The following is a 24,709-nucleotide window of genomic DNA, read 5'->3' as shown; positions in this document are numbered from 1 at the left end:
GGAATATCTATATTTACGCTATCTAGTCCTTTCGTTTAAAGTACTTTTATTAACCTAATAGACTCTATAAGCTAGTATTATCCTTATCTTATTACGCTAGTTATCTCTTAACTTTTAACTAGCCTCTATAGCTATATATTATACCTTCTTTTTTAAGAAGTATCTCTTTCTTAGTAGCTTACTTATATATTACTCTAATATAATAATATTAAACTCGTTATATATAAACTATACTATCTCGTTGTAGTAGGATATAGGGCGGTCGCGAAGGAAGTCTAGTACTTATAGCTCTTACTATTCGAGTAATAGGTATAGCTAGCCTCTTTTTATAAAAGTTAGATATAGCTTACTAAAGAACGCTATATTAAGCTAGATCTTATTAATATAGTAGCGGCTTATATTTATTTGTTTAGCTGTCTAGTTATTCGATAGTCCTACGTTAAAGAAGTTAAATATCCTATTAAGATTATATAGTAGTAGTTAGTTAGCTAGTAGCGGCTTATATTAGAGTATTATAATAGGTAGTAAAGCCTATAATAATACCTAGGACTAGCCTATACTATTATAGAGTCGATAACACGTTAAACGAGCGATATAGTACAAGAATAGTGGACTATTCCCGGTTTTACTAACAAATTACAGTATGAAGTCGGGAGCTCAGAATTGCGGCTATACCGGCGAGGGATAGCATGCTTTATTTGCGCGCACAATACCAGGGTGATTAACGCACAAAAGACGTGCATGGCCAGGGCCCTGTGCACTTGATTAGTAGACTCGTAGCTGCAGCGGGCAGGCTTAGCCTGTGCAGTAGAAGCCATTAGCGACCGCGCTGGTGTCCATCATAGGGGCTAGTTGACTAGCAAGGCTAAGCTTGTCTCGAAACAGGATACGCAGCAAGTCAACAACTAGTCTCATGCGCAAAGCTCAAAAGCTTCCAAGAATCAGTAGAGCAAAGTAAGAGAGTAGTGCGCCTCCTCTGCGTTGGGTCTTCTCGGAAGGCACTTGCTCAACGCAGTCACCTGGTAATAGTGGCCCACAGCCTCTCAGGAATGAGGTCATTTGTTCCTGTCGAAATTTTGGATATGGTGTCGCGACATGAATTCACCAACTCTTCTTCTTTGCACAGACGAATGAGTCCAAACTTGTCACTATCATGTCCAGCGAAACGAGAGCTTTTGATGCAGATAATAGCGTCGCTATTGTAGGCGCGGGAGCGTTAGGACTTGTGGCGACCAAGAACCTGATCGAAGAAGGCTTTGATGTCACGACCTTTGAGAAGAACACGTATGTGGGTGGACTGTGGCATGTGAATGGAGATTCCAACGTGACGAGTGCGTTGGTCGGGACAGTATCCAATGGAAGCAAGCAGGCAAGCGCTTTCTCTGACTTCCCCATGCCAGATTGTAAGTCTTACCGTGTCGAAGGATGTCCATCCGGAGCGACCAGCAAGTATTGACACCCGGTAGCATTTCCTACATATCCTAATGCTGCTCAATTTGAAGAGTATTTCGATGCGTATGCTGATCACTTCGACTTGAGACGATCCATCAGTTTCTCGACGACCGTGACATCGATTGCAAGAGACGAGATGAAGAAGAAGTGGGTTGTGGGGTTTCGACCTTCCACAGGGAATATAGAAAAGTCACAGTCACAGGAGTTCGAGCGACTGATCATGGCCACCGGATCGAACAACATAGCCCATATTCCGCAGGTCAAAGGGATCGAGAGATTTGAGGGCGAAATCATCCACTCTCAGGCTTTGAAGGATCCATCACGTTTCAAAGGGAAGGCCGTTTTGGTTCTTGGAATCTCCAACTCAGCTGCGGACTCGATTCAACTTCTTGCCGAAGCCGGTGCCGCCAGACTATACGTCTCGCATCGACGCAAGTTTGTTACAGTTCCACGAGCTCCACATGGCAAGACACTGGACTGCTATTTGAGCCTGAGAAATCAAATCATAGGCTCCTGGATCCAATGGCTGGCTCCATCCTTCCAGGCCTGGCTGATGACCAAGTTTCTCGAGACACTGCAATATCAAAACTCCCCCAAGCTAAGGAATCACGCTTGTCAAAGGGACCGAAAGTTTCCACCTCATGGGCAGTTCGTACCAGTAATAAGTGAGAATTTGGCGACTAATTTGACGGAATGGAGAATTCAGAGCGTGCACGCCATTGAAGAAGTTGTTGGAGCTGGCCGAGTGAGGTTACGCGACGGCGAAGAATTAGAGGACATAGATGTGGTTCTATTCTGCACTGGACTTCATCCGGATCTTGCGAGCATGCTGCCCCCTTCTGCGGATCCATACAACCCAGCACATGCTCCCGCGATATTTGCTACTCTTCCAACCGAATATGTCAAGGATCGTCGAGTTTGCCGAGCCTACAGAGGCTTCTTGTCCCTGCAACACCCGCATAGCCTCGCTTTCTTGGGGGCCGTACTATCGTTGCGAGCTGCGTTTCCCTTTTACGACCTCATCACAATGGCGCTCGCACAACTTTGGAGCGGGAAGGCTCCGATGCCGACCGACAAAGAGATGCAAGTGAGTGCAGACACACACCTGAAGCTATTGGCGAACACGATGCAGATGCATGGCGAAGTACAGCACGCCGGGACGATCGATCATTTTGCAATGGATGCTTGGCTTCATCGGACTGCAGGAACAGGACTGCTGTCGAGTGTGGGAATCTTCAATCGGAAGGCCTGGGTCCTCTACTGGACCGAACCTGACTTGTACAAAGCGCTCCTTGACGGGCCGCCAACCGCTCATGCGTTGCGTCTTTTCGAGACAGGGGGCCGGCGAGCGTGGCCAGGTGCAAAGAGTGCAATTCTCAAAGCTTATGCGGACAGTAAGGAGCTGGGGATAAAGTTTCAAAGCAAAGAGCAAGCAAAGATGTTGTAGTACAAACGCCCAAAAACATATATGTCTCTATCTCGCAGAGGCCTTCTGGTCGCAGGGATTTCTTTGAGATTGAGGCTTTGACCCAGAGGTGCGAGCCCTTATTTGCGAGCATGATATTATCACAACATACCTTGAGCAGCTGCATTCACGGGGGTTGATTTCACCTACTTGCGCATACTCAGCAGCTCACGGATTGGGAGACTCTGCTTCACTCTATCTATAGCAACGTTTCGAAGATATGAACCGTCTCAAGGTAGATTGAAAAGGGATTTGGTTTGACGGCGAAGGTTCTTAATTATCAATGTGCAGACGTGCTTGTAATAGCCGCAAGATCCAATTCTTCCTCCCGGCCTGCTTCTCAAGATCCGCAAGGACTGTGTTCACCTCCTCTTCCAAGCGCGATGATACACCCCGTGCATATGAAAGACCTCCAGCAGCTTTGATGTCCTTGACTGCGAGTCTGCGGACTTCATGTGGTACTTCCCTGCCATTTTTGCGCTGCTGCAAGATGCTGAGCAGTCGACTACGATGCGACTTCGATTGCAAAGTGTGAATCAAAGGCAATGATATTTTTCCTTCGCTGATGTCTTCGGCGTATCCCTTCTGTTCGGTGTACTGTTCGCCGTTAGTGACTCTTTCTATGATGGCGTTTAACTGACGTACTTCTGCGTTTTCGAGATTTTGATAGCCGTCGCGTGCTTGGAAAAAACGGCCGACCAAGATCATCAGGTTCCCGCAGTCCAGGTTTCTGTTGTTCGTTGCCTCGGATTTCATTAAGTCTGCCAGGAGGGTGAACAGTCCACCCGTCTCTGTATGACATTAGCATAGCCACAGGCAACAGGATGCAGTGTACTGACTGCCGTCCACCATCGCAAAGTACTCCCTTTCCGCGGGTATAATGGTATGGTGCTTCCAGTACAGATCTAGCCCTTGACCAACATGTGCGTCTAACAGGCGGTCTATTATCGTCAATACAATTTCATTCACAATGTAGCTAAGAATCAATTCACCTGTCAGAATAGTCAGAGCTGCAGCAGAAAGCTTCTCAGCGGCCTTGATAGCCTTCATCATAAGAAAGTTCGCCGCGTTAATTGTCTGCGCCGTTCCATATATGATATGTGCAGCAGGCTGGCCGCGTCGAAGGCTAGATTCATCTTGGACGTCGTCGAGCCTGTCTAAACAGTCAGCCTATGTGCTGGAGCGGGCCGAGAAGAAGAGCTGCATACATTAGAGAAGAATTGTGCAAATTATTGACAATACCTCGAATGGCGTCTAGCGAACTCTCTGGAACCTCGTACCAGACATCGAGCGCATCAATAGCTGAGTTTCGGACACCCTTGGACGGCATTGACCGAATGTAGTCGCAAGGTTCAAGCACGGTCTTGATTATCAGTCGTTATCTTTGAGAACTTGCGAGGACACTTACCTCTTCATAAGGCGCGAGTAGGGCGGCTGGCAACTGCAGAAACGGCCTTTCCGATTGCATACATGGCACACTTTGTGGCAAAGAAGCTGTTCCGTTCTGCCCATTTGCATGGCCGTTCTCTGTCACAGCCGCGGAGATTGGCTGATCAAGATTGTTTTCGGTTGAATCGCCGGATGTCAGGTGATGTTTAGCCCGAAGAGCTGGATACGCGTCGTCTCCTTTGAGGTATCTGGCAGTAGTCATACTCCAAATGAAGTTTCCGGCTGTGACCAGATCCAGCAAGGTAAACCAGTACCTCGTTCGCTCCGTCACATTAGCCTGGCGCAAATGTCTCTCCTTCAGCTCAGAATAGATCTTCTCTCGAGATATGATTTCTGCTCTTAGCAGTTCTTTGGCTTGCTTGGCATCAACGGAGTACCATCTCATAAACAGAAATACCGCACTAACAATCTCCCCCACGCTCCCATTTGCCTTGTAGTTTAAGACCTCTTTCTCCCAAGAGAAGTAGTCGTTCACAAGAACCCAAGCATTGTATGCAGAGATAGTGATGTGGGAAAGTTCCACTTCCTCAGCCTTTGTCAGTGCGAAGTCCATGGAGAAACATAGAAGGCTCATGGTCCAGCTGTACTTGCATGTTAGTATTTTTGTCTGAGATCGACTCGCGAAAGAAGACCTCTATTAACTTACGGGCAACCAGCGTCGACGAAGCGAAAGGGTAAGTACTCGTCGAGTGTCCGAAAATTGACGTCCCGAATAGACACAAAAACGTGCGACATCTCCTTCCATAGGCGAAGGCATTCCAGCCCTTTATCCCGATCCATATCAATAAGCTCAACGGCCATCTTCGCCTGAAGTTGTCTCCTTTTGATATGAGCCTTCGTTCCTGTGACTCCTTCATCGTCCATATCGAGCCCCTCAACGAGCTCGCGATTCGCCTCTTGCAGCTAAGTTCCAGATTAGAAGTCGGCCAAGGAAGGGTGCCTCGTCTGCCTCACCTTTTCTTCTGTCTTGTCTTCCGCGTACTCAATCACTAGAATGCTGAGTCAGTCAATATGTAGATGGGGCACTTTCCTCGATTGACACGTTACCATCATCGTGAATGTATGCGTACTCCACCATGTAAGTTGTCAATGTGAGCCTTTCGGGGAGAGCTTCAGAAGCACACAAGGCTGTAAAATTTCCGACAACGGGATTAATACATCCTACGGCGTAGCTCTTGTGGCTCTTGTTACGCTCAGAATCCTCCGGGCCAGTTGCAGACAGGAAGTCAACTTGGCATTTCCAGGATCCTTCATCTGCGAGGTGAGAGTCTCGGTGGATGCGGGGCGTGAAGCTGCAAAACCACTCGTCTTGCTGATAAAGCTGCGCTGGTACAGCGACCGAATACTTGAATGGCCTGTGCATGGTAGTGTTTTCCATGATAAGGTGAGCAGACGGACGAAATCCGAGACGGCTTTGATACTACACAGCAGGCAGTACTTATGCGCTCAGGGATATGATTGAGCATGACGAACGAGATATAGGCTACCAACGGCATCAAGCTACGAACTGCTGTCTGGCGTTGTTCGGTTGTGGGAAATCGGTTGAGAAGTGTGGATGATGCCCTCAGCGAATCGACGGACGGCCATGCAGCCCACTACCTTGGCCTTTGAAAGGCGCAGTGATCGGTCCTGATCTACACCATCTTCGTGCCACTACGTATGCAACTATTGTATTCAAGGGGAGGGAAAGGACGAAAAAAGTTCCCTCCCGCGTGATTCCTGCGCTTTCCTGGTTGGGCAAAACTTTGACGAGCCTTGCACAGGCTGAGAACGGCAGCACGGCTGCTTCTTTTGGTAGCTGCAGGTCGCGGACCATCTCAAAGTCACCGATGATTTGAGCTAGTCCATGGACTAGGGATTGGTGTGAGGGGACGTCATCTTGCTGCGGTATTGTGACCATCGACTCCAGCACTGCTGCAAGGTTAGACAGCTGGAAGGGCTCGAAGCTAATGATGACAAGAGAGGGAGTTGCATGCCCAGATTCCGCTAACTTTGACGGAGCATTGTGGTACATTGGTCTCAACCCGCCTTGAGCGTGTTGGAGTTTCCACTCCAAATTGCCGCCGCTGTGTATCGACCAAACTCCAGCATTTCACCCACAAGTGTCTCCACTGTTGCCATTGGTGAGATCGAGATTCTAGTTCGCTGCTTCCATGCGGCCGCCAGTCGATCGAGAGAATCAATGTCTCAATCAGCACGCCCCCAATCACCGACTCTCACTTGGCGTCACCAACGGAGTCTGAGTATGATCTTCTTCACCTGGACGTCTCGCGAGTGTTGACAGTAATACGAACGCAGCCGCAGAATGCTGTCGATAGCAAACTTCTGTGCTTCCATCGATATGAGCATCAGGCACAGATGAGATGGCAATTGCCTCATGCCAGACGCAAAGGAGCGAAACGCAATCGAGCGATCGTCCAGTGCACCCAGCGTATTGATGTGTCTTTCTCATGGCCTTGCGCAAAATATAGACTGCTATGAACACGAATCCAGTATCTTAGCCTTGGGCTTGCGGGCGACTATCAAGTACATGGGCGTGAATAACTTCTGCTGTGCGCCTGCGACGAGTGCATCGGCAGCCACAACAAGGCTTTCGGCGACCTTTAGCGTCCCTTTCGGCGCTATCCCAACAGTTTCCAGGGTACCCAAAAAGCGACGCATCATAAAGCGGCCAGGATATGTCATGCGAGCGAGCGTAGGGATGTCCCAGATGCTTTTCATGAGCTTCAGATCTCCCGAAATCAGCTTGTACCAAGGTGCGTCGTCGGTTCGCTCAGCGAGATTCTCATGTAGCTCAAGTTCGAAGCCAGCGGCCTTAACGGCTGCGAGAGCAACTTCGATCTTCTCCATATTAGCAATCCCATCGCCCTGCTCGATATCGAGTCGGATTTGGCGGTGGGTAGGGTTGGCATTATCGTAGGCGTCTGTCATAAGCCATTCGTAAACGCCGAAGACACCGCCGGGTTTGAGCACACGAAAGATCTCGCTATACACCCCCTGAAGGCTGGGCGCGTGAACTGTCGCTTCAATAGAATAGACGGCGTCGAAGCTGTTGCTGGGGAACGATATGTGCATAAAATCGCCCTTGACGAACGATAACTGCTTGTCCATGCCTTCTTTCTTGGCGTAATGGATCGCGCGCTCGATTTGGTAGTCATTGTTGTTTAACCCAGTGATGTTGGCCCCGGAGAATGTGGCAATTTCTCTTGCTGGCCCGCCTACGCCGCACCCGACATCCAATACCTGTGACCCCTCCTGGATTCCCATCTTCAACGCGAGATAGTGCTCGTGACGAGCCATGGCCTGGCTAAACGACTCGCCCTTTCTGAAGCGACAGAAGTGGAAGCTGTGTCCCCAGCCATACTCATAGATGTCCGTGACTAGATTGTAGTATTGTTGAGTCAACGTGGCGTACTCGTCACGACGGCTTTTGCGAACATCATCCGTCTCGTCGTCGGCGTTGAGCTTATTGTCCCAGTGCTTAAAGTACTCGTCCATGGCGAACTTTTGCGCATCATGGTCTTTGCGCGTTCGTGCTGAGGTTGTCTTGCCGTGCAGTGCCTGACTGAACGCGTGGTCGCGTGCGAAGTCTTCTTCCTGGAGTGCTGCTGCAGAAGGCGCCATTATGATTGTGTCAAGAGGTATTGCTGAAAGTTTTGAAGAGAGTTGCAGAGCATTTGCCTTGTGAAAGGAGCTCAATTCGAGTGACGGACGACAATGCTGGGTTGAGAAACGAGACAATGTAGCGGAATGTCTCGAGGATCTCTCCAGAAGTCGGACCAGCTCCCCGAAAATCTCTGAATCAGGCAGGTTATCCTCCAAAGGGGCCTTAATCTGCGCAAAGGATTGGGAGACACTAGTTACACCGGGAGCGTCAACTTTATGCATCTCGAGAAGCAGTCTGTCGTCAAGGAGCGAGCCTTGTGTGCATATTTAGGCTAGGCCCAACAGGGATCACGCAGCCGCTGTCTGATCAGAATTAGTTGAACTTAAATCATATATAGTTTCTCACAGCAACCATCAAGCCACCCGGTCCACTGTAACACTGAGATCATGCATTAGGGCGATAGACCAAATGGCCAGTGCAACTCGAAGAAGTAGGAGCTAAGCTCAAGAGGGGGTTGAAAGGAACGCATCGCGACATCATGCGGCATTTCAACCAAGATGCGGCTCTTCGACCGCGTGCTCTCTGCGACTTCCTAATCCATCTAGTCGGTCTAGTCCGTCGAAAGCTGGATTCTCTGTGACCTCACTATACGTGCCATAAGGCTTCCACGACGGTAGAAAGATCGGCATCAGGCAGTGTCAAAAAAGCACGTCTTGGAGCTCCTCGGAAAATACCTCTTGAGAAAACTTACTCGACACAATGAACGTCAGCACGATTCCCTCCGCCTGCCTGCTGGCCGGGGCAGCTGGTGTTGCCAGTCATCTGTTCTACTTTCGACTTGGAGAGCACCATATGCTGGGAGCTGTCTACGTGCAACTGTTTGCTGCGACTTGCATGAGCGGAACCATTGCTCTAGCCAAGTTCTCAGATGTTGGCATCTCCAACGGCCTCACGACGACCCTCGCGTTGGCATCTTGCTACCTACTTGGACTTTACAGCAGCCTGGTCGTCTACCGAAGTTTCTTCCACCCATTGAACAAATTTCCGGGGCCATGGCAAGCCCGAATCGGCGACCTTTGGCTATCATCCAGGCTGACAGGCTTGAATGCGTACTCCGTTCTTCATAGCCTCCACCAAGAGTATGGCCGTTACGTTCGCGTTGGCTCGAACACACTTTCTATTACCGACCCCGATATCATGCAGCGTACGTACGGAATCCACGCTAGAGCGACTAAGTCCGACTGGTATGATGGGGCGTACCCCCATCATAGCATGCATACTGTAAGGGATAAAGGCCTGCACGACCGTCGAAGGCGTGTGTGGGCGCCTGCGTTCAGCGACAAAGCACTAAAGGAGTATGAGAGCACCGTCAACGATATAAATGAAAGAATGATTCGCCATATTGGCGAAATCAGAGGTGGATCGATTAATGTGCAACTGTTGTTCAGTCTTTATGGCTTTGACGTGATGGGGCGTCTAGCGTTCGGGAAAGATTATGGAATGCTCCAAACTGGTCAACGACATTGGGCACTGGACATTCTCGCCGAGGGTCTGAAGGTCGGCGGCCTGAGGCTTCCCACCTGGGCGATGCGTACCTTGATCGAGATTCCCGGCGCTGCTGCGGGACACCATAAATTCCTGAAGTTCTGCTGCGATGAATTGAAAGGGAGAGTGCAAAACGGCAACGGCTCCGGCAAAGACATCACTGAATGGCTTCTTAAGGCGTATTCGAATGAGAAGCACCCAGAAGAAGACAATATGCTACAGGGCGATTCCCGACTGATGATTGTGGCTGGTGGTGATACAACGGCTGCTGTCCTGACGTATTTGTCCTATTATTTGGCATTGTATCCCGGCCAACAGAGCAAACTCCGCGACGAGCTCCAGCCTGTGACACGCGTGGACTGGGCCGACAGGGATATCAAGCATCTACCCCATCTGAATGGCGCGATTAATGAAACCTTGCGGCTGCATCCTCCGGTCTCTTCGGGTGTGATGAGGAACGCTCCTGCAGAGGGACTCCGAATCGGCGAGACGTTCATTCCAGGCAATACGACGTTCTCTGTACCTCAGTATTCCATGGGAAGAGGTATGCGCTGCAATGAGGACGAATAAGATACGAGCTAATGATGCGCAGACGAGCGAATATATCCTAACGCAAACTCTTTTATCCCAGAACGGTGGTACTCTAGACCAGAACTTATACAGCACCCTGACGCGTTCGCACCTTTCTTGATGGGCCCGTTTGGTTGCATCGGACAGCATCGTAAGCCTTCCTCACGTGTCTCGCAAATTGACACTAACGCGGACAGTCGCCCGGATGGAAATCAGAACATTGTTCGCCCGGCTCCTGCTGAAGTACAATATCTCCTTTGCACCTGACGAGGATGGTAGCAGGCTGTTGAGCAAGACGATAGACCACATTACTATCTCTCCGGGACAACTGGATCTTATTTTCACAGTCATTGATGATTAAGTAGAGATCTTAAGCCTAGCGATATTTTGAGCTCAGGTGTCTCCTCAGCCCAGTCTCGTCCCAGCCACGCTCTAAACTCTGAAATACGCCCCTTTCAGCTTTCTCAGACCCCTTTAGTCAAAGCGGCTTCTTCTTTCCCTTGTTCTAACCATCTTCTTTCTCTTCCATGCTCTGGACTTTTCTTTGTATACTCTCTCCCCCTACAAACGATACAATGGCCTTGTCGTTGAGTAGACCAGACTTGCCCACCAGACGCAACAATGGACAATGGGTCTCTCCTCGGAAATGATCGAACTCCACTGCGCTACGCTCTTCGGTCAACTTTGACGATGTCATCCAGAGAACGACACGACGGTGCCATTATTTCATGCATTCAATGACTTTTTAGAGTTTCTATGCAAAAGACTGACTTTCGTGTATGGCTTCCGAACGATGGAATCCAACTTCAACCAAAGTTACAGACCAAAATATCAACTCTTTCTCAGGCGTTGCATTGATGGCAGCGCCGCAACCCACCCTTCTGTCTCTCCACGGCAGCGTGTCAATTGTCATCTTTCGACCATCGGCCCTCTCTTTCGTTCTTGAACCTCAATATTGATGATATAGTGATAGTGTTGCTTTTTCTCCAACTCCGCTTCCACGAAAACGCCGGATCATGATTGTACAACTCGATGGCGGACACAAATTCAAAAACGAAAGTAGTACCATGAGGAGTCCGTGTATCTGATAGCATTGTAAAGCACGGAAAGTGTCTCCGGGCTCATCACTAATTCGAGAGGAGGGTCAAAGTGGATACCGGTCAGAGGCAGCGATGTTTATGGCTGTCTAAGTCTGCGGCCGGGTGGAGTAGTCTTAAATGTCTAGTGTCTTCCATCACACCTCCTGCATGATGTTTTGGGCAACCGGTCGTCTCATACCTGTGGCCCAATATGGAGTGTACGAAGTTGACATTCCTTCTAGAAGCTGATTGTTCATATACGGAACGACCTCGCGAGAACTCTCCGAAGAACTACTCCTGGTGTTAGGATCGACATAGACAGGATTGGGTGACGGTCCAATTCTCAGGTTGGTGGAACCGAATCGGAGACAGGTGATCTTGGCAGGTCGTACTTTGTCTTTTTGACAAGGTCGGCGTGCGGTTCAATTGTTGTCACCCTTACTATTGTTCCCTTTCTTGGCACTCCTCCTCCCGTCATGTCAAGCCAAAACATAACTTGATCCCTTGATTCTAGCCACGTTTGAAGCGGAACAGAATTACCGCCATCATGGAGAAGCTGTCGCTCTGGATCGGATTGGCAACCATCATCGGTTTGCTGGCGTTCATCTGGCATTGCATCACGTACGATCGAGATCTGTTACCGAAAGGCCTACCTTGGGGCGGCTACAGACCTGGAGCGTGGTTCGTCATACCTCGAGCATCGTTCAGTGAGCTATGGAATAGCATTCATTTCCTGCGAGACGGGTACGAGAAGGTAAGCCGCAAAAAGCCGAAGCAAGGGGCACGAGTCGAGACTAAAACAAACCTTTCTAATAGTATGGGAAACACGGCAAACCTTGGGTCACCCCCAACCGTAACTGGGACCACGAAGTTATGCTCCCGCTCGAGCATACGAAGTGGTTGATCGAATTGCCCGAGAGCGTCGCAGTGGCTTACAAAATCCTCCTGTTCGATGTGGCGTTCCTGTACATGTTTCCGCAAGCGAAACACATGGATAAGTCTTTTCACAAGGATGCGCTGAGGAAAATGAATTGGGACAAGATAACAGAAGACGTGGCAGACGAGATTGATGCGTGTACAAAACGATACCTGGGAAACAAGCCGGGGAAGGATGTCTCGTTTGATCTCAACAACACAATGCAAGCGATGTTCTCGCACATTGCGACTAGAGCGTTCCTCGGCGCGGACATTGCGAAAGATGAAGCGTATCTCAACTTCACCAGCAAGAAGTTCATGGGGCAGCTCCTACCGATGTCCATCCTGATTCGGACCTTTGTACCGTTCTACCTCCAGATTGCCATCTTGTGGCCCCTCTTCCAACTCCCGGTCCGCTTCTACGAATGGAAAGCCAAACGATCTCTTCGCCCGGTCATCAAACTTCGCCTTCTCGCAGCTCAAATCGCCAAGGACACAAACAATGAGATCAAGAACCCGACTATTCTCCAAAACATCGTCCGCCTCGCGGTCGACTCTCCTGACCCTAGAGACCGGCGACCTGACGCCATCACACGTCGGATGCTAGCATACAATCTGTACGACGGCATAGGCTCCCACACGCTCGCCTCGTCAGCCATCAACGCAATGGCTGACATCCTCCTCGCCGGTCCCGAAGTATACGGCCACCTCCGTGCTGAAGCCATTGCTGCCAGTACTTCAGGTCCTTGGACAAAAGCCTCCGTCAACCGCCTTGTGCTACTCGACAGCGCCTTGCGCGAATCTCTGCGTTGCTTGCCCCTGAAAGCTCGCGCCGTCGAGAGGATAGTGGTCGCCAAGGAGGGTGTCACCTTGCCTAATGGTCTATTCGTGCCTTATGGAACGCCGATTGGGCTGTCCAGTGACGATATCCATCACGACGAACAGTTCTACGAGAGGCCAGAATCGTTCATTCCCGATCGTTTTGTAAACAAAGAAGGACAAGGAATGGTGCAAGTCAGGGAGACTTTCCAGGCTTTCGGGTTGGGAAGACAAGCTTGGTAAGTTGTTGAGTCGTTTGTCATCAACGATCAATGCTAATGGGGTTTCTCTCGCCATACAGTCCTGGAAGATACATCGCGGCGCACATCCTCAAGATGTTCTTTGCACACATAATCATCAATTACGACTTCGACGAGTTGAAAAATCGTCCACCAGCCGTCTGGGCGTCGGATTTGTATTTGCCCAAAAGCGTTACTCTGACTTGTCGAAGGCGGATTGGAGGCGATGGCGAAGTTGGAAAGGAGCCTCCAGCAGGAAAGAAGAAAGTCACTTGATCCGACGATAGACTACAGAAAGTGCTACACCCCAGAATCTGACTCCGTGAATAGCAGTTCGGGGGGAAAGACTTGCTTCAGCCCCTATTATGGCAGAGGCCTCCAGATTCCTTCACCTTAGTGAGATTCCAGTCTCTCAGTCCTTATGGATCATGTGTTAGAACATTTTGGTATTACCAGCTACTCTCAAATCGACGCTGCCCGCCGAACAGATGGTTTCAACCAACCGTATTACATTGCGTTGGCGGTCTATCCAATTCGACCGGCTCACTTTTGCAGACCATTGACCTTTACTCGGATACCTTTGCTCTCCTTGGGGAACAGACCCAGGAAGTACTCTCTAGTAACACTAAAAGAATGTCAGCTCCAATAGAGCTCACAAAGAGCCAAAGACACTTACGTAACATCCTCCAGCGTCGTCTCAACCAACTCCATATCCACCCTTCCGAGCAAAGCAGCAAACGAGAGGTACATCTCACTCCACGCGAGGTTCATTCCCAAGCACATACGTGGGCCTTTGCCAAAGGGCACCAAGTAACGGAGAGTCTCTGTCGACTTCTCGCCCAGATAACGCTCTGGCTTGAACGCGTGCGGTTCTGGAAAGATGGCCTGATTCGTGTGGTGGATGTAATGGCTTACGGAGAAGGTACTACCCCTGGGAATCTTGACGTTGTTGCAAAAGAGGTCTTTGTTGGGTGATATACGTACGAGGCGCCCGGCGACGCCGTGAGCTACGCGTGTGGATTCGTGGAGACAGGCGGTGAGGTACGGCAGTTTGATGAGCTCAATGACGGAGGGTATGTCAGATGTCGCTGTGGGCATGACGGTACGGAGCTCGGCGAGTAGGCGAGAGTGGATTTCTGGGTCGTTCAGGACATGGAACAATCCGACGGCAATCTGGTCGCGATCAGTAAGTATGTCGTGACTCTTGGGAAGTAGAAGAAATCCCACCGTTCTTGCCGTCGTCTCTGTCCCAGCCGCAACCACGTTCATGGCCTCGGCTTGAATCCTTAGCTGCGTCTTCTCTTCAGGGGCAAGCACCTTGCTATAGACCATGGCCTGTACAATGGATGTCTCAGTAGCGTTCTTTCCATCATCTCCCTCTTGTAGCGCTTTCTTGTACGCCGGGTCTGTCAAATCCGCAATCATGTCATCGAACTCCTTGAACTCTTTGAAGATTCCCAAATACTTGGATGCATAGCCCATGGCCTCAATCATGAACCTGATGATCGTTCGAAATCGTCGAGCGACAGGATGCAGTTGCACGCCCCCTTCCATTTGTGCTCTAAAGGGAGCACCCAGATCTGGTGTGTCCAGACTGTGGACACTGTTTCCAAAGGAGTACTCCGAGATGACGTCCAATGTGAGCGCAGACATCAAGAACAACAGATCAACGAGCTCTCCAGTGTTCTTGTACTCGAGTAGTCGATCGACCGTCTTCCTCACATGCACCAGAACTCTTTCTTCTAGGTCTTGCACTTTCCTCTTGCTGAAGAACCCGTTCATGGCCGAGCGACGATGGGCGTGGAGATCGTGATCTAGGGTAGCGAAAGCGGACTGCCCGACCGTGCTCTTCATGCCTGTGAACCAGTACCATGTTGACGATTTGTCCCGACGCTTCGTGCTTGTGCCAGCGAACTCGGTGTAGAAGTCAAGATCGTCGATGTGGATCTCGTCAGGTCCAACGCGGACCACTGGTCCATACTGCTTGTGAAGTTCAATCTGATGGAACAACCACTGGCCCTGGTACGGGTAGATGTCGTAGTAGGCTTGGTAGAAGTAGGTCAAGGCTGCAAGTTTGGGTCCTGGTATGTGGGCGTTCCGAGAGAAGTAAACTCGGTAGACTCCACCAACGAAAGCATACAGAGCGACTGCAGTGGCTGCCGCAGCGAGGAGAGTGACAAGGGCTGAGAAGTCGGACATCTCGATCGTAGGGCCTGTACTAGTCACCGACGTCCTGGTTCCAGTGTTATTGATGCCGGAGCCTCTCGAATATCGTTCGATCTAGAGTGGTATGTGGAAGAGAAAACAGAATTCCTCCTCGAGGTTTTAGTCGTCCTACCTACATCACAAGAACATCGTCGTGGAGACATCTTGTCTCCAGCTGAAGTAATGTCTCCGGACGACAAGACCATTAGCGAGTGGCATGCCGTCGACTCAGCTGTTAGATTAGTCTTGGCGGTGAGACGGGTGGTCGTCGACTAAGCACGCGCGGCTGAGAAAGGTGGTCTTCCAAGCTGGTTCAGGTGGGGAAGGTGGTCTTTGATATCGCACACCTGTGACTGTGTCAGTGATGAACGCTCTTCTTCCTCTCCATAACATTCACCTCAACCTGAAACATCTCAAAGCCTGCTCGTCATGTCGTCCTCTTCCCCTTGTTCGAGTGCTCGCGTGGCAGGCGAACTTCATGTTTCGGCGAGCCATCTCTACATGCGGCAAGGCCTGTTGTAGGCAAAAGGAGTCGAAGTCACATCGCGAATTGAATAAAACTTCATCGACCATTGAAACAACTTCTAGAAGTCGCCAAGAGAGTCGTCATGAGCTGAAGTCAGTATAGCATGTGCGCAACTCGCAAAAGGCTACCGAAACGGAAGTTGTAATGTCAGGGTCGTGCCCTCGATCCTGCAAGATTCCATCAGACAATCCTTCAACTTGCCTATGTTAATGAAAAGCAAAATATTTCACAGTCGAACCTGCATCCTCGCATAAACATGGCCACACTGCCGCTCGTTCTCAGTGGACTGCTCGTAGCAGGTCTCCTGCTATATCGCGCAGCACTCCCTCGACTGCTTCCTGGAATCCCACACGATGCGAAGTCTTCACGGAGACTCTTCGGCGATCTTCCCGATGGCCTTCAATATGCCGCCAGGACCAAAGAGTTCCTGAGCTTCTTGAGTTGGCGCTGTGAGCAGCTTGGGTCGCCCATCGTCCAGGTATCCCTTCGACCTTTCCAGAAGCCTCTCGTGGTTGTGAGCGATTCGCGGGAGTATGACCTTGCCTTTAAACCGACACGGTCGGATGATTAGGCAGACCCTAACATGCAAGGCAGAACATTCGACATTTTACATCGACGAGGCCGGGATTTCGACCAGTCCGACGGCTTCAGATTGAACTTCTCCGCTGCCTGGCCCAACTCAACAGTCACGATGCGCACAGGCGAGCAATGGCGATACAACCGACGACTCGTCGTTGAGACCATGAGTCCGGCCTTCCTCCGCGATATCGACGGTCCCACCACGCACAAGATGTCGTTGGAGTTGATGAAGTTGTGGCGACGAAAGGCTGAGCGTGCTCAAGGGCGACCGTTTGATGTCCAGTCGGATCTGAACAAAGTGACGAACGATGTTATTTGGCAAGTACTGCTCGGGACAGAGGTCAGAGCGGTCAAGTCGCAGATCGAGTATCTCTCGTCCGCTGAAAAGGTCGACCTCCCAGCTTCCGTCGACGAAGTGGTTGCGCTCCCCGAAGGATCACTTCCTGAAGTCTTCAATGCTTTTGGTCTGCTTGCCGAAAGCTCGACAATCGCGCGGAAGAGCGTCTTTGGAAGCTGGGCAGCCCAGGTCGCCGTTCGCGTCTACCCAGAACTATCTCGTGCCTGGAGGCTGAAGAATGCGATCGTCAAACGCTCAGCTCGAGATGCCTGGAACAAATTCAAAGATATCGATCTCGTTGATAAGCACCAGGCAACTTCTGCCGCCGAGTTCGTCGTCCAGCGGGAGGTGAAGCAGGCTCAAAAGGAGGGACGTAAACCGGAAGGTCCGTCGAAGTGGTTAGAGGGAGAACTGGCGATCATGTTGGCTGCAGGCTACGATACCACCGCATCGAGTATGTCTTGGGGGCTGAACTACCTGAGCATCCATCAAGACGTTCAAGCAAAGATTCGGAGGATCCTGCGTGAGACGTTCCCCAAAGCAGTAGCCGAATCTCGAGAGCCTTCGCCAGCAGAGTTATACAACACCGCTTTACTCTACCTCGACGCATTCATCGAGGAAGTCTTGCGTTGTAGCCAGTTGATTCCCAGCCTCTCCCGAACGACCATTACCAACACTCGGCTGCTGGGATATGACATCCCTATCGGCACTACAGTGGTATTAGCAGTCAGTATCTCTATGTTAACCACCTTCAAAACCGTGCTTACCGTTTGATAGGTCTCCCCTCACCATCGTCCAAAAAGGACTGCACCTCGGTCAGAAAAGCCCTCAACTTCCAAAGGCCCTCCAGATACGAAGCTGGCACCGGTTAAAGACTCTGCGCGCACCTCCAGTGGAGAGGAATTCCAGCCACAAGTCAACGAATGGGATGATACCTCCGACGACTTGCAAAACTTCCGTCCAGAGCGATATATGCCTTCAAAAGAAGGCGATGAACACCTAGACCTAATGGCGGGACCGCACGTTACGTTTGGAGGCGGGACCAGGGGCTGCTTCGGCAAAAAGATTGCATACCTGAACATGCGTATCTTGCTGGCGATCATTGTGTGGAACTTTGAGTTGTTGCCGTTGCCGGACGAGTTATCTGGGCTGGAGAGTGTTGAGGCCAATACCGTGACGCCTCGACGTGTGCCTGTTCGTCTTCGACCTCTTGCGGGATGAGTCTGAAGGGTTGTAAGGAAGTTAGCGAGTGAGTTTCTTGAACTGTTGTATGATATTAGACGAATTGACGACTCATTTGCATCCGGTGCTAGACTTGGACTTGCTGTGCCTGTGCCATTGCGTTTACTTAGCTCTCCACTGAGAGCGACTGATCACTCCTCGCAGCCTGCACTCTCGCACACAAAGCCTGAATCTCCAAGTATCGCACGAAAGCATCCGTACCAATGACGAATGGATTCGCCTGTACGCACCCATCCGGTGCACATTGCCTCGCATTCAGCAAGTCAAAGTTCGTCAAAGATCGATCTTGAGTCTGATGATTGGCGATCAACGTGTCAACACCTGTTTCTCTCGCTGCAGCTGCTAGTTTAGCATATGATTCGATCTGGTCCTCTTTCGCAGAGGCGTTAGACGCTATACCTGCGACGCCGTTCATACCAGCGATATGCGGCGTGCCGTGGTCAGACACCGGGAATACAAGGCTCATGGCTCCGGGTGTATGTCCCGGCGTGGCGACGAACCGTACAGAAAAGTTGCCAAAGTCGACTTCTTGGCCGTCAGTGACGACGATATCTCGTAGTGGTCCTCCATCTGCGACTTCCATGGCCTGCCAAGCCAGCTCACTTGCGTACACTGGAGCTGAGAATGTGTCTTGTAGCGATCGTGCTCCTCCATAGTGGTCAAAGTGCTCGTGAGTGATGATCACAGCCGCAATGTCGTCGCCTGTGAAGCCAAATGTCTGGATGCTGGGCATCAGGATCTGTTCAGCTTCTTCAGCGTTGTTGATGGAGTCGATCACGACAAGGCCTGAGGTCGTGGAAATAGCCCAGGCGGAGACAGCACTTTGGCCGACAAAAAAGACGCCATCGAATGCTTCAATTGGAGGGACGAACCCTGTGTAGATGTAAGGACTTGGTTTGGGCAGAGTCAGGGTAACGCTCACCAGGTGCTTGAGCATTGCTTGAAAGCTCATCATACACTTGAGACATGATACAACGCCGTTGAAAGTGATCGTCGAGGTCGTCTCCAGCTAGCCCTGACGCTTGATAGAGGTGTTCCGACACGTTCGCCAGTTGGGCATTCGGATAGGTAGTGACATTCCAAAACTCCGAGAAGTTTGTTGGCCGAGAGGATTGAGCAAATACTGATACTGCCAGAAAGGCAGCACACAAGATAGGACCCATCATATTGCAGTCAAGGGTGTCACTTACGACCAGAGATGCAGAATCGGTTGACCTTTTATGCTTCGCTTCGCTCCCTCCCCGCACAGTACCCCAGGCTGCTCCACGGGGAACTTAATTGCCTTTTTGTTGGCTCATTGCATAGGAAAGAAATAACCCGCCTTGGCAATTGGTCGAAAGAGGGGGAGAAGGTGAAGTGACTGCTTTTCCGCCTTGGCAAGGCGCTTATCCGACTGATGGCGAACATGTCAGCCAAAAGCGGCACAGAGCACTGAACAGTTCTGAAAGTCGACCTCGGATGCTAGAGAGAAACCAGTGATGGCAAGACTTTTAGCAGAAAAAAGTACGATCGATCCATTACAACTTAACCTGGCCACTTTCAAGCTCTCGAAGTTCCACCTTCGCAACAGCCTTGCCACTTAGCAGTCCAAACTCGCGAACATCAGTCCAATTGGGGTCAGTCTTCCATGCCCACGCCCTGTCTTTATCCTCGCCATTACTCTCGCCGTCCAGGATATTGATCATGTACTTGCCAGCAACGGGCATGAACCTGCAACATGTCAGCTCCTGATCGAAAAGCAAGAAAGTGTTCGTGGACAAACTTGTAACTGTGGAAGCTACCACCAACAGCGAGATATAGGTGGCTGAGCTTCGGGTGTGGATGCTTACACATGAGCAAATCCTCGGTGGGCGTTTGGGCATCGTAGCAGATGCGCCAGTAGTCCGGCTTCTTTCCGCGAGTGAACTCTTGTAGGATCTTTGATGCTATGATGTCCTCTGTTTCACGCTTGAGCGCATCGGGAATATTGTACTGATCGGCTCGTGGTGCGGAGATCTTGTGTCCAGACTTGGTTGTGACGGTGTTGGTGAAGGTTGTCCTGGAGTTCGAAACCTTCATGAGGTTGTTCTCCTTCGAAGGAGAAAATATCTCCCCATTCCCACCGTAGACGATCACTGGCGTGTTTGCTTTATTTATGCGGTCGATCTCTCCTTCGGACATCTTGTAGTAGGCGGAGATGGTTCCTGTGCATCTGGCTTGCTGCTCAATCCTGTCCTGGTCAGGTATATGCAGTGCGTCTTCGATTGGCGACAACATGCTGCTCGTCCAAGCTCCTGTCGCCAGCACTACTTTGTCGCCAGTCAAAAGCCTGCCATCTGCAAGACGGACTCCGCTGATCCTCCCATCTCTCGCATCGAGAACGAGTTCTGATGCCTGAGCCGTCACCCTGTTCACGCCACGCTTCACAGCGGCTGCCATAAAGCTCGCTGTCGCGCCAGCAGCGTTGACCCATCCCGCTTCGGGGTTGAAGTACGCCCCATTGAATCCTCTCATCTCCGTTCCTTTCAGCACTCCGCCCCATTTCATAGGCAAGTCGTCGAGTGGCACATTTTCAGCGCAGTTGGATCCACGGCCCTTGAAAGTCGCATTGATTCTATCAGAAACATCGCTCCCTTCCTCATTCAGGTAGAGCCAGCCGACTTTGTGGAAGAAATGGCCCAGCTCGATGCTCCAGAACCATGGATGGATCGCTTCATAGGCGAGGTTGCAGTATAGCTGATTCGGGTAGTCTGTGCGAATAGCTCTGTTGATATCAATCGCAGCTGCTTGCTTCGGCGGCGAAGGTTCCCTGTCCACCAATGTCACTTTCGATGGATCCTTGTATTTCTGTGCCAGATGATACGCGATGGAAGTGCCAAAGGTACCTCCTCCTATGATCAGAACTGTGGGCTCCATGGTTAAGTCTTGAGGCCGCTGATGTGCACGTCGTGATGACGATTCGATACAGGATGGATATCGAGGGCAAGATCAGTGCGGCCAAAGGGATGAACCCCACATGTGAGTGAGTTCAACTTACGAAGCCGAAATGTCGAAACCTAGAAGAGTGCCATCGAGCGGCACAATACTTACCTTGCTTGCCAGAAGTTACGCTCGGTGATGCCCAGCCGTGTACAGGGCAGTTCGTGAGGGGTCTGCGTGTACTGAGGAGAAGCTTACAGCTAGCCATCCATGTCGCTGGGAGGAACATAGTGCGTGAACGGCAGCGTACAGTATTCGTTGCAGGGGACATGACTGGATGTGTTCCTTGCTGTCTCATTCAACCGCCGCCGCAACAACCCGACTCCGGTGTTCCGAGGAGACGAGTACTGAGAGGCGGTTTCTCGTGATCCATGAAGCAGACAACATGGTCACTAAGTATAGCCATGCAGTAGATGTTTGAGCCTCTTCACAATGTTGACGGTTAACGCTTCTGTGGGCTTGAATGTCGATAAGCGATGTCTGAAAGATATGGCTGGGTGAAGAAGAAGTGTTGTCGTCGTGCGGTGAACTCAAAATGCAAGCGAAGTGAGCACGCTAACAACCTGTCGATGCCTCAGGCAAACGGACTGACCGCTCCATCGCGCACCGCTCGCTCAGCTTCCACCATCTCCTCGACAGTCTCCTCCATCGATATCGGTTTCCGGCCCTTGGTTGCTAGCGGCTGCTCCAGTGTTGGATCATGGATCTCACACTCATTCTCCCTCAAAGCATCGTACGTTTTGCTCCACCACTTGATGAATGGCGCGTCCATCTTGCGGTCCTTAATGTAGTACTCTTCATGCTCAGGCCTGGTCACTACCTTAAGCTTGACCTCTTTGCCCTTGGCCCTCGAAATCATCTTGGCGACATCATCCAGCGAATGGGCCTTCGATTGTGAGAGGTAGAACGTCTTGCCGGCCCACTCCTCACTGGGCGCCGCCAGAACCAAAGCAGTCGCAAGGCCAAGATCCGGAATGCTCGTCCAGCTGATCTTGCTGTTTCCACCAACTGGAACTTCGCTTCTGGAATCGTTCGAGACGTCGTAGTGTCCAAAGTACAAGGGCCAGCTCTCGTTGTACAGGCCTTCTCGGATGGCCGTCCACTGGAAGCCGCTTTTCTTCAAGTACTGCTCGGTTCGCTCGTGGGCTTTCATGACCCGGCTGAGACTGGGATTCGCGAACGCCAGGCTCGAGTAGTAGACATGCTTGACACCAGCCTCCTTTGCAGCAGCAAGGGCTCGAAAATGATCGGCCTCGCGCCCTTCGCCCGGTGGCGCATCGTTGAAGTCCATTTCGACTCGGGCTGAGGATATGAGGAAGAGCTTTTCGCAGCCTTGAAAGGCCGTGACGAAGGATGCTTGATCGTCCCAGTTGGCTGATCTGACTTCAACGCCTTTCTGCTGTGCTGGCTGCAACTTTTGCGCTCCGGAATCTGATGACGTTGTGCATACGATATCTGATGGAGCCACCAAGCTGTGATCCAGAAGGGCATTGAGCGTCACGAAGCCAAGTTTGCCACTGGCACCTGCAATCGCAATTTTTCCCATGACTTGTTGATGAAGTCGTCTCCGAAGGTTTTATCGAGGGTGTCAAGGAACAATTGCGAAGTTGACGAGAAACTGCAGCGACGAACTTCAATCTCGTCTCAAGATATTGGCCTTCGATGACGTAAGCCGCGAGGTGTTCGAATTTTGAAGAACTGCTCACTTGCCAGACAAATCTCCATTGCGGACTCATTAATCTATTTATCGTCTTGCACCCGTGAAGATACCCTCAACCGCTCACCACGATTTAACACATTACTTAGCAAATGCGAGTCCCTTCGAAAGCCTGAGCCATCGGCCCTGCGAGCCCTAGGGAATGTCTCCGACCAAGAGCCTCGCCTTATCTGTAAAAATCAAGCTCGATTTGGCAAAAGGTACTTCGAATTCTTCTGGAATAGGCAATACGTCTTGATAGACCACTACGCCCGTATTGCTCAGCAGTTGCAAGTCTAGCATTATCACGATCCTTCTCTGGCACTAACGGACCAGCCCAAGAAAGAATCCACGCTAGCAAAGAGAATTCCGGTTTCATCTATTGGATCTGGGACTGTCGCAAGTATTACTCCTCTTCTCGTCGCTCTTACTATTGATACACATAACAGTATGGACCGCTCGTGGTGCTCATCGTATCAATCACACGGACTTGCTGAAAGCCAGGCAGCGGCGACTGCATGTCAACCTGCGGCGGCGGTCCCTCTGGAAAACCACGTCAGTTATGTCTTTCTTAAACATCTCCACGGGGTTACTCACGCCCTAATTCCTGTCGAGTATCCACGTACGCATTCGGCGGGGCGAGATCGTTGAACCTCGTACTGGGATCCAGACTCTGCCAGACACAGTATACCAAGTCCAGCCATGCGTGGAGCAGCAAGAATATCGGCTCACCGGGAGCGAAGGCTGTGAAATCCTGCGTGCCGCCGACGAAGACATGCATCGAGCCGTGCATGAAGTTTGGGCCTCTCTCCACGGCAGGCATGAAACTGGCAGCATCTGGTTGTGGTCAGTACGGCTGGTCATAATGGCGTTGCGGTGTCTCATACCATTGTTGTTGAGGATATTACCGAGCACGACCTGTTCGCTCAGGAACTGCAGCTGGCCCACATCGAAGCGTCTCTCGAGGCAATGAGGATTCAGCCCGAGACCGTTCTGCTGTGGGTTTCGTGCACAGCGCCCATCGGTACCACCGTCGCCGAGATCAACGACCCAATTCGCAAGAGGTCCCTCGGTGACGCAACTACAGCCATCTTGAGTGGGGACACCGTTGCCAGAGAGAGACGTGGGAGAGTTGTCGAACACTGGCCACTGCTCAGGTGGAACACCTTGGTATCGAGTGAAGTCTAGGTATGGGATACCAAATTGGTAACCGCACTCTTCCCGAAGGGCACGCTCCACCTCGTTGTTAAAGTGTCTGTGCCAGGAGAGCAAGATCGGCGAAACGTGGATGGGGTCGTTGTTGATCGCATGGATAGCGACAAAGTCGTCCCATCGAGTCTGCGCTCCTCGCGCTCCCGGCAGGTTGACTTGCGAGGGCCTTTGATGGAGGCAGAAGCAAGCTTGTATGAAAGCCTGGCGGGCTTGATCATCCATATCACTCCTGGAAGCTGGTCAGTCGATGTCTCCATGGGGTTGGAGGCGATCACACCATTCTCTTCGAACGATCAGGTTCTGTGCCGTACAGCTCCCTTGCAACGACGACTGAGTCTGCTGGTTGTAATTCGCGACAAGCTGCCGGAAAGAAGCCTGTTGTCGTCGAGGAGTAATGGGCTCATTGTCTGGCTCTTGAGCGCTCAACACACCAGTCGCTTGGAGCAGGAGGCACGCAAAGGCCAGAAACCTTGAGCTGTTCGACAACATTCTTGCAATGCTACCACGCCCGGACACCTTGAACAGTGGTCTCAGCCATTGATCCTGCGGTAGACAACGATATATATACCACCACTTCAAGTGCAATTCCGGCCATCTTCGGATACAGAATCAGAAACCACGCAGCGCAAAACAACGCGAAACCTCTCGAACAGGTTCCTATCAAACAAAACTCTACACGCATGATCCCAGATCTCATCGCGACATCAAGCGTATTTTAGGAATGAATCTCGGATCCTGAGGCGAGCCTGGATTGCTCTTTACGGCGCGGCATGGACACGAGGCTACCTTTTTGGCTACAGGACACCGTCGTATA

The 24,709-nt window shown here is 51.0% G+C and overlaps 11 protein-coding genes across 11 annotated transcripts; 4 read left to right on the top strand and 7 right to left on the bottom strand.

Moving 5' to 3' along the window:
- Positions 1-1,153: 1,153 nt before the first annotated feature.
- M409DRAFT_36953 (uncharacterized protein) lies at positions 1,154-2,899 on the top strand (the record flags this gene model as incomplete). The annotated part of the gene is made up of 2 exons (XM_033810647.1): positions 1,154-1,403; positions 1,467-2,899. 2 exons carry the CDS (start codon positions 1,154-1,156, stop codon positions 2,897-2,899), a joined length of 1,683 nt encoding a protein of 560 aa, XP_033666450.1.
- Positions 2,900-3,190: 291 nt separating this feature from the next.
- M409DRAFT_24413 (uncharacterized protein) lies at positions 3,191-5,729 on the bottom strand (the record flags this gene model as incomplete). Its single annotated transcript, XM_033807233.1, has 9 exons — positions 3,191-3,514; positions 3,563-3,708; positions 3,757-3,858; positions 3,910-4,070; positions 4,126-4,280; positions 4,326-4,947; positions 5,013-5,269; positions 5,321-5,355; positions 5,414-5,729. The coding sequence occupies 9 exons, from the start codon at positions 5,727-5,729 to the stop codon at positions 3,191-3,193; spliced, it is 2,118 nt and encodes a 705-aa protein (XP_033666449.1).
- Positions 5,730-6,841: 1,112 nt separating this feature from the next.
- M409DRAFT_24412 (uncharacterized protein) lies at positions 6,842-7,990 on the bottom strand (the record flags this gene model as incomplete). Its single annotated transcript, XM_033807232.1, has 1 exon — positions 6,842-7,990. The coding sequence occupies one exon, from the start codon at positions 7,988-7,990 to the stop codon at positions 6,842-6,844; it is 1,149 nt and encodes a 382-aa protein (XP_033666448.1).
- Positions 7,991-8,732: 742 nt separating this feature from the next.
- On the top strand, positions 8,733-10,449 carry M409DRAFT_24411 (uncharacterized protein; the record flags this gene model as incomplete). Its single annotated transcript, XM_033807231.1, has 3 exons — positions 8,733-10,062; positions 10,111-10,239; positions 10,286-10,449. 3 exons carry the CDS (start codon positions 8,733-8,735, stop codon positions 10,447-10,449), a joined length of 1,623 nt encoding a protein of 540 aa, XP_033666447.1.
- Positions 10,450-11,714: 1,265 nt separating this feature from the next.
- Positions 11,715-13,416, top strand: M409DRAFT_55929 (uncharacterized protein; the record flags this gene model as incomplete). The annotated part of the gene is made up of 3 exons (XM_033813137.1): positions 11,715-11,921; positions 11,984-13,140; positions 13,203-13,416. 3 exons carry the CDS (start codon positions 11,715-11,717, stop codon positions 13,414-13,416), a joined length of 1,578 nt encoding a protein of 525 aa, XP_033666446.1.
- A 396-nt stretch (positions 13,417-13,812) lies between these two features.
- Positions 13,813-15,339, bottom strand: M409DRAFT_55928 (uncharacterized protein; the record flags this gene model as incomplete). The annotated part of the gene is made up of 1 exon (XM_033813136.1): positions 13,813-15,339. The coding sequence occupies one exon, from the start codon at positions 15,337-15,339 to the stop codon at positions 13,813-13,815; it is 1,527 nt and encodes a 508-aa protein (XP_033666445.1).
- Positions 15,340-16,127: 788 nt separating this feature from the next.
- Positions 16,128-18,008, top strand: M409DRAFT_67337 (uncharacterized protein; the record flags this gene model as incomplete). Its single annotated transcript, XM_033817353.1, has 3 exons — positions 16,128-16,402; positions 16,466-17,504; positions 17,565-18,008. 3 exons carry the CDS (start codon positions 16,128-16,130, stop codon positions 18,006-18,008), a joined length of 1,758 nt encoding a protein of 585 aa, XP_033666444.1.
- A 127-nt stretch (positions 18,009-18,135) lies between these two features.
- On the bottom strand, positions 18,136-19,195 carry M409DRAFT_55926 (uncharacterized protein; the record flags this gene model as incomplete). Its single annotated transcript, XM_033813135.1, has 2 exons — positions 18,136-18,902; positions 18,952-19,195. 2 exons carry the CDS (start codon positions 19,193-19,195, stop codon positions 18,136-18,138), a joined length of 1,011 nt encoding a protein of 336 aa, XP_033666443.1.
- A 351-nt stretch (positions 19,196-19,546) lies between these two features.
- Positions 19,547-20,924, bottom strand: M409DRAFT_24406 (uncharacterized protein; the record flags this gene model as incomplete). Its single annotated transcript, XM_033807230.1, has 2 exons — positions 19,547-19,739; positions 19,792-20,924. 2 exons carry the CDS (start codon positions 20,922-20,924, stop codon positions 19,547-19,549), a joined length of 1,326 nt encoding a protein of 441 aa, XP_033666442.1.
- A 637-nt stretch (positions 20,925-21,561) lies between these two features.
- On the bottom strand, positions 21,562-22,533 carry M409DRAFT_67335 (uncharacterized protein; the record flags this gene model as incomplete). Its single annotated transcript, XM_033817352.1, has 1 exon — positions 21,562-22,533. One exon carries the CDS (start codon positions 22,531-22,533, stop codon positions 21,562-21,564), a length of 972 nt encoding a protein of 323 aa, XP_033666441.1.
- A 580-nt stretch (positions 22,534-23,113) lies between these two features.
- Positions 23,114-24,384, bottom strand: M409DRAFT_24404 (uncharacterized protein; the record flags this gene model as incomplete). Its single annotated transcript, XM_033807229.1, has 4 exons — positions 23,114-23,226; positions 23,281-23,520; positions 23,571-24,124; positions 24,173-24,384. The coding sequence occupies 4 exons, from the start codon at positions 24,382-24,384 to the stop codon at positions 23,114-23,116; spliced, it is 1,119 nt and encodes a 372-aa protein (XP_033666440.1).
- Positions 24,385-24,709: the final 325 nt, after the last annotated feature.

Source organism: Zasmidium cellare, assembly GCF_010093935.1.
Source record: "Zasmidium cellare ATCC 36951 unplaced genomic scaffold M409scaffold_22, whole genome shotgun sequence".
NCBI lineage: Eukaryota > Fungi > Ascomycota > Dothideomycetes > Mycosphaerellales > Mycosphaerellaceae > Zasmidium > Zasmidium cellare.
The sequence above is the reverse complement of the archived record's forward strand: the minus strand, read 5'-3'. Positions and strand labels throughout refer to the sequence as shown.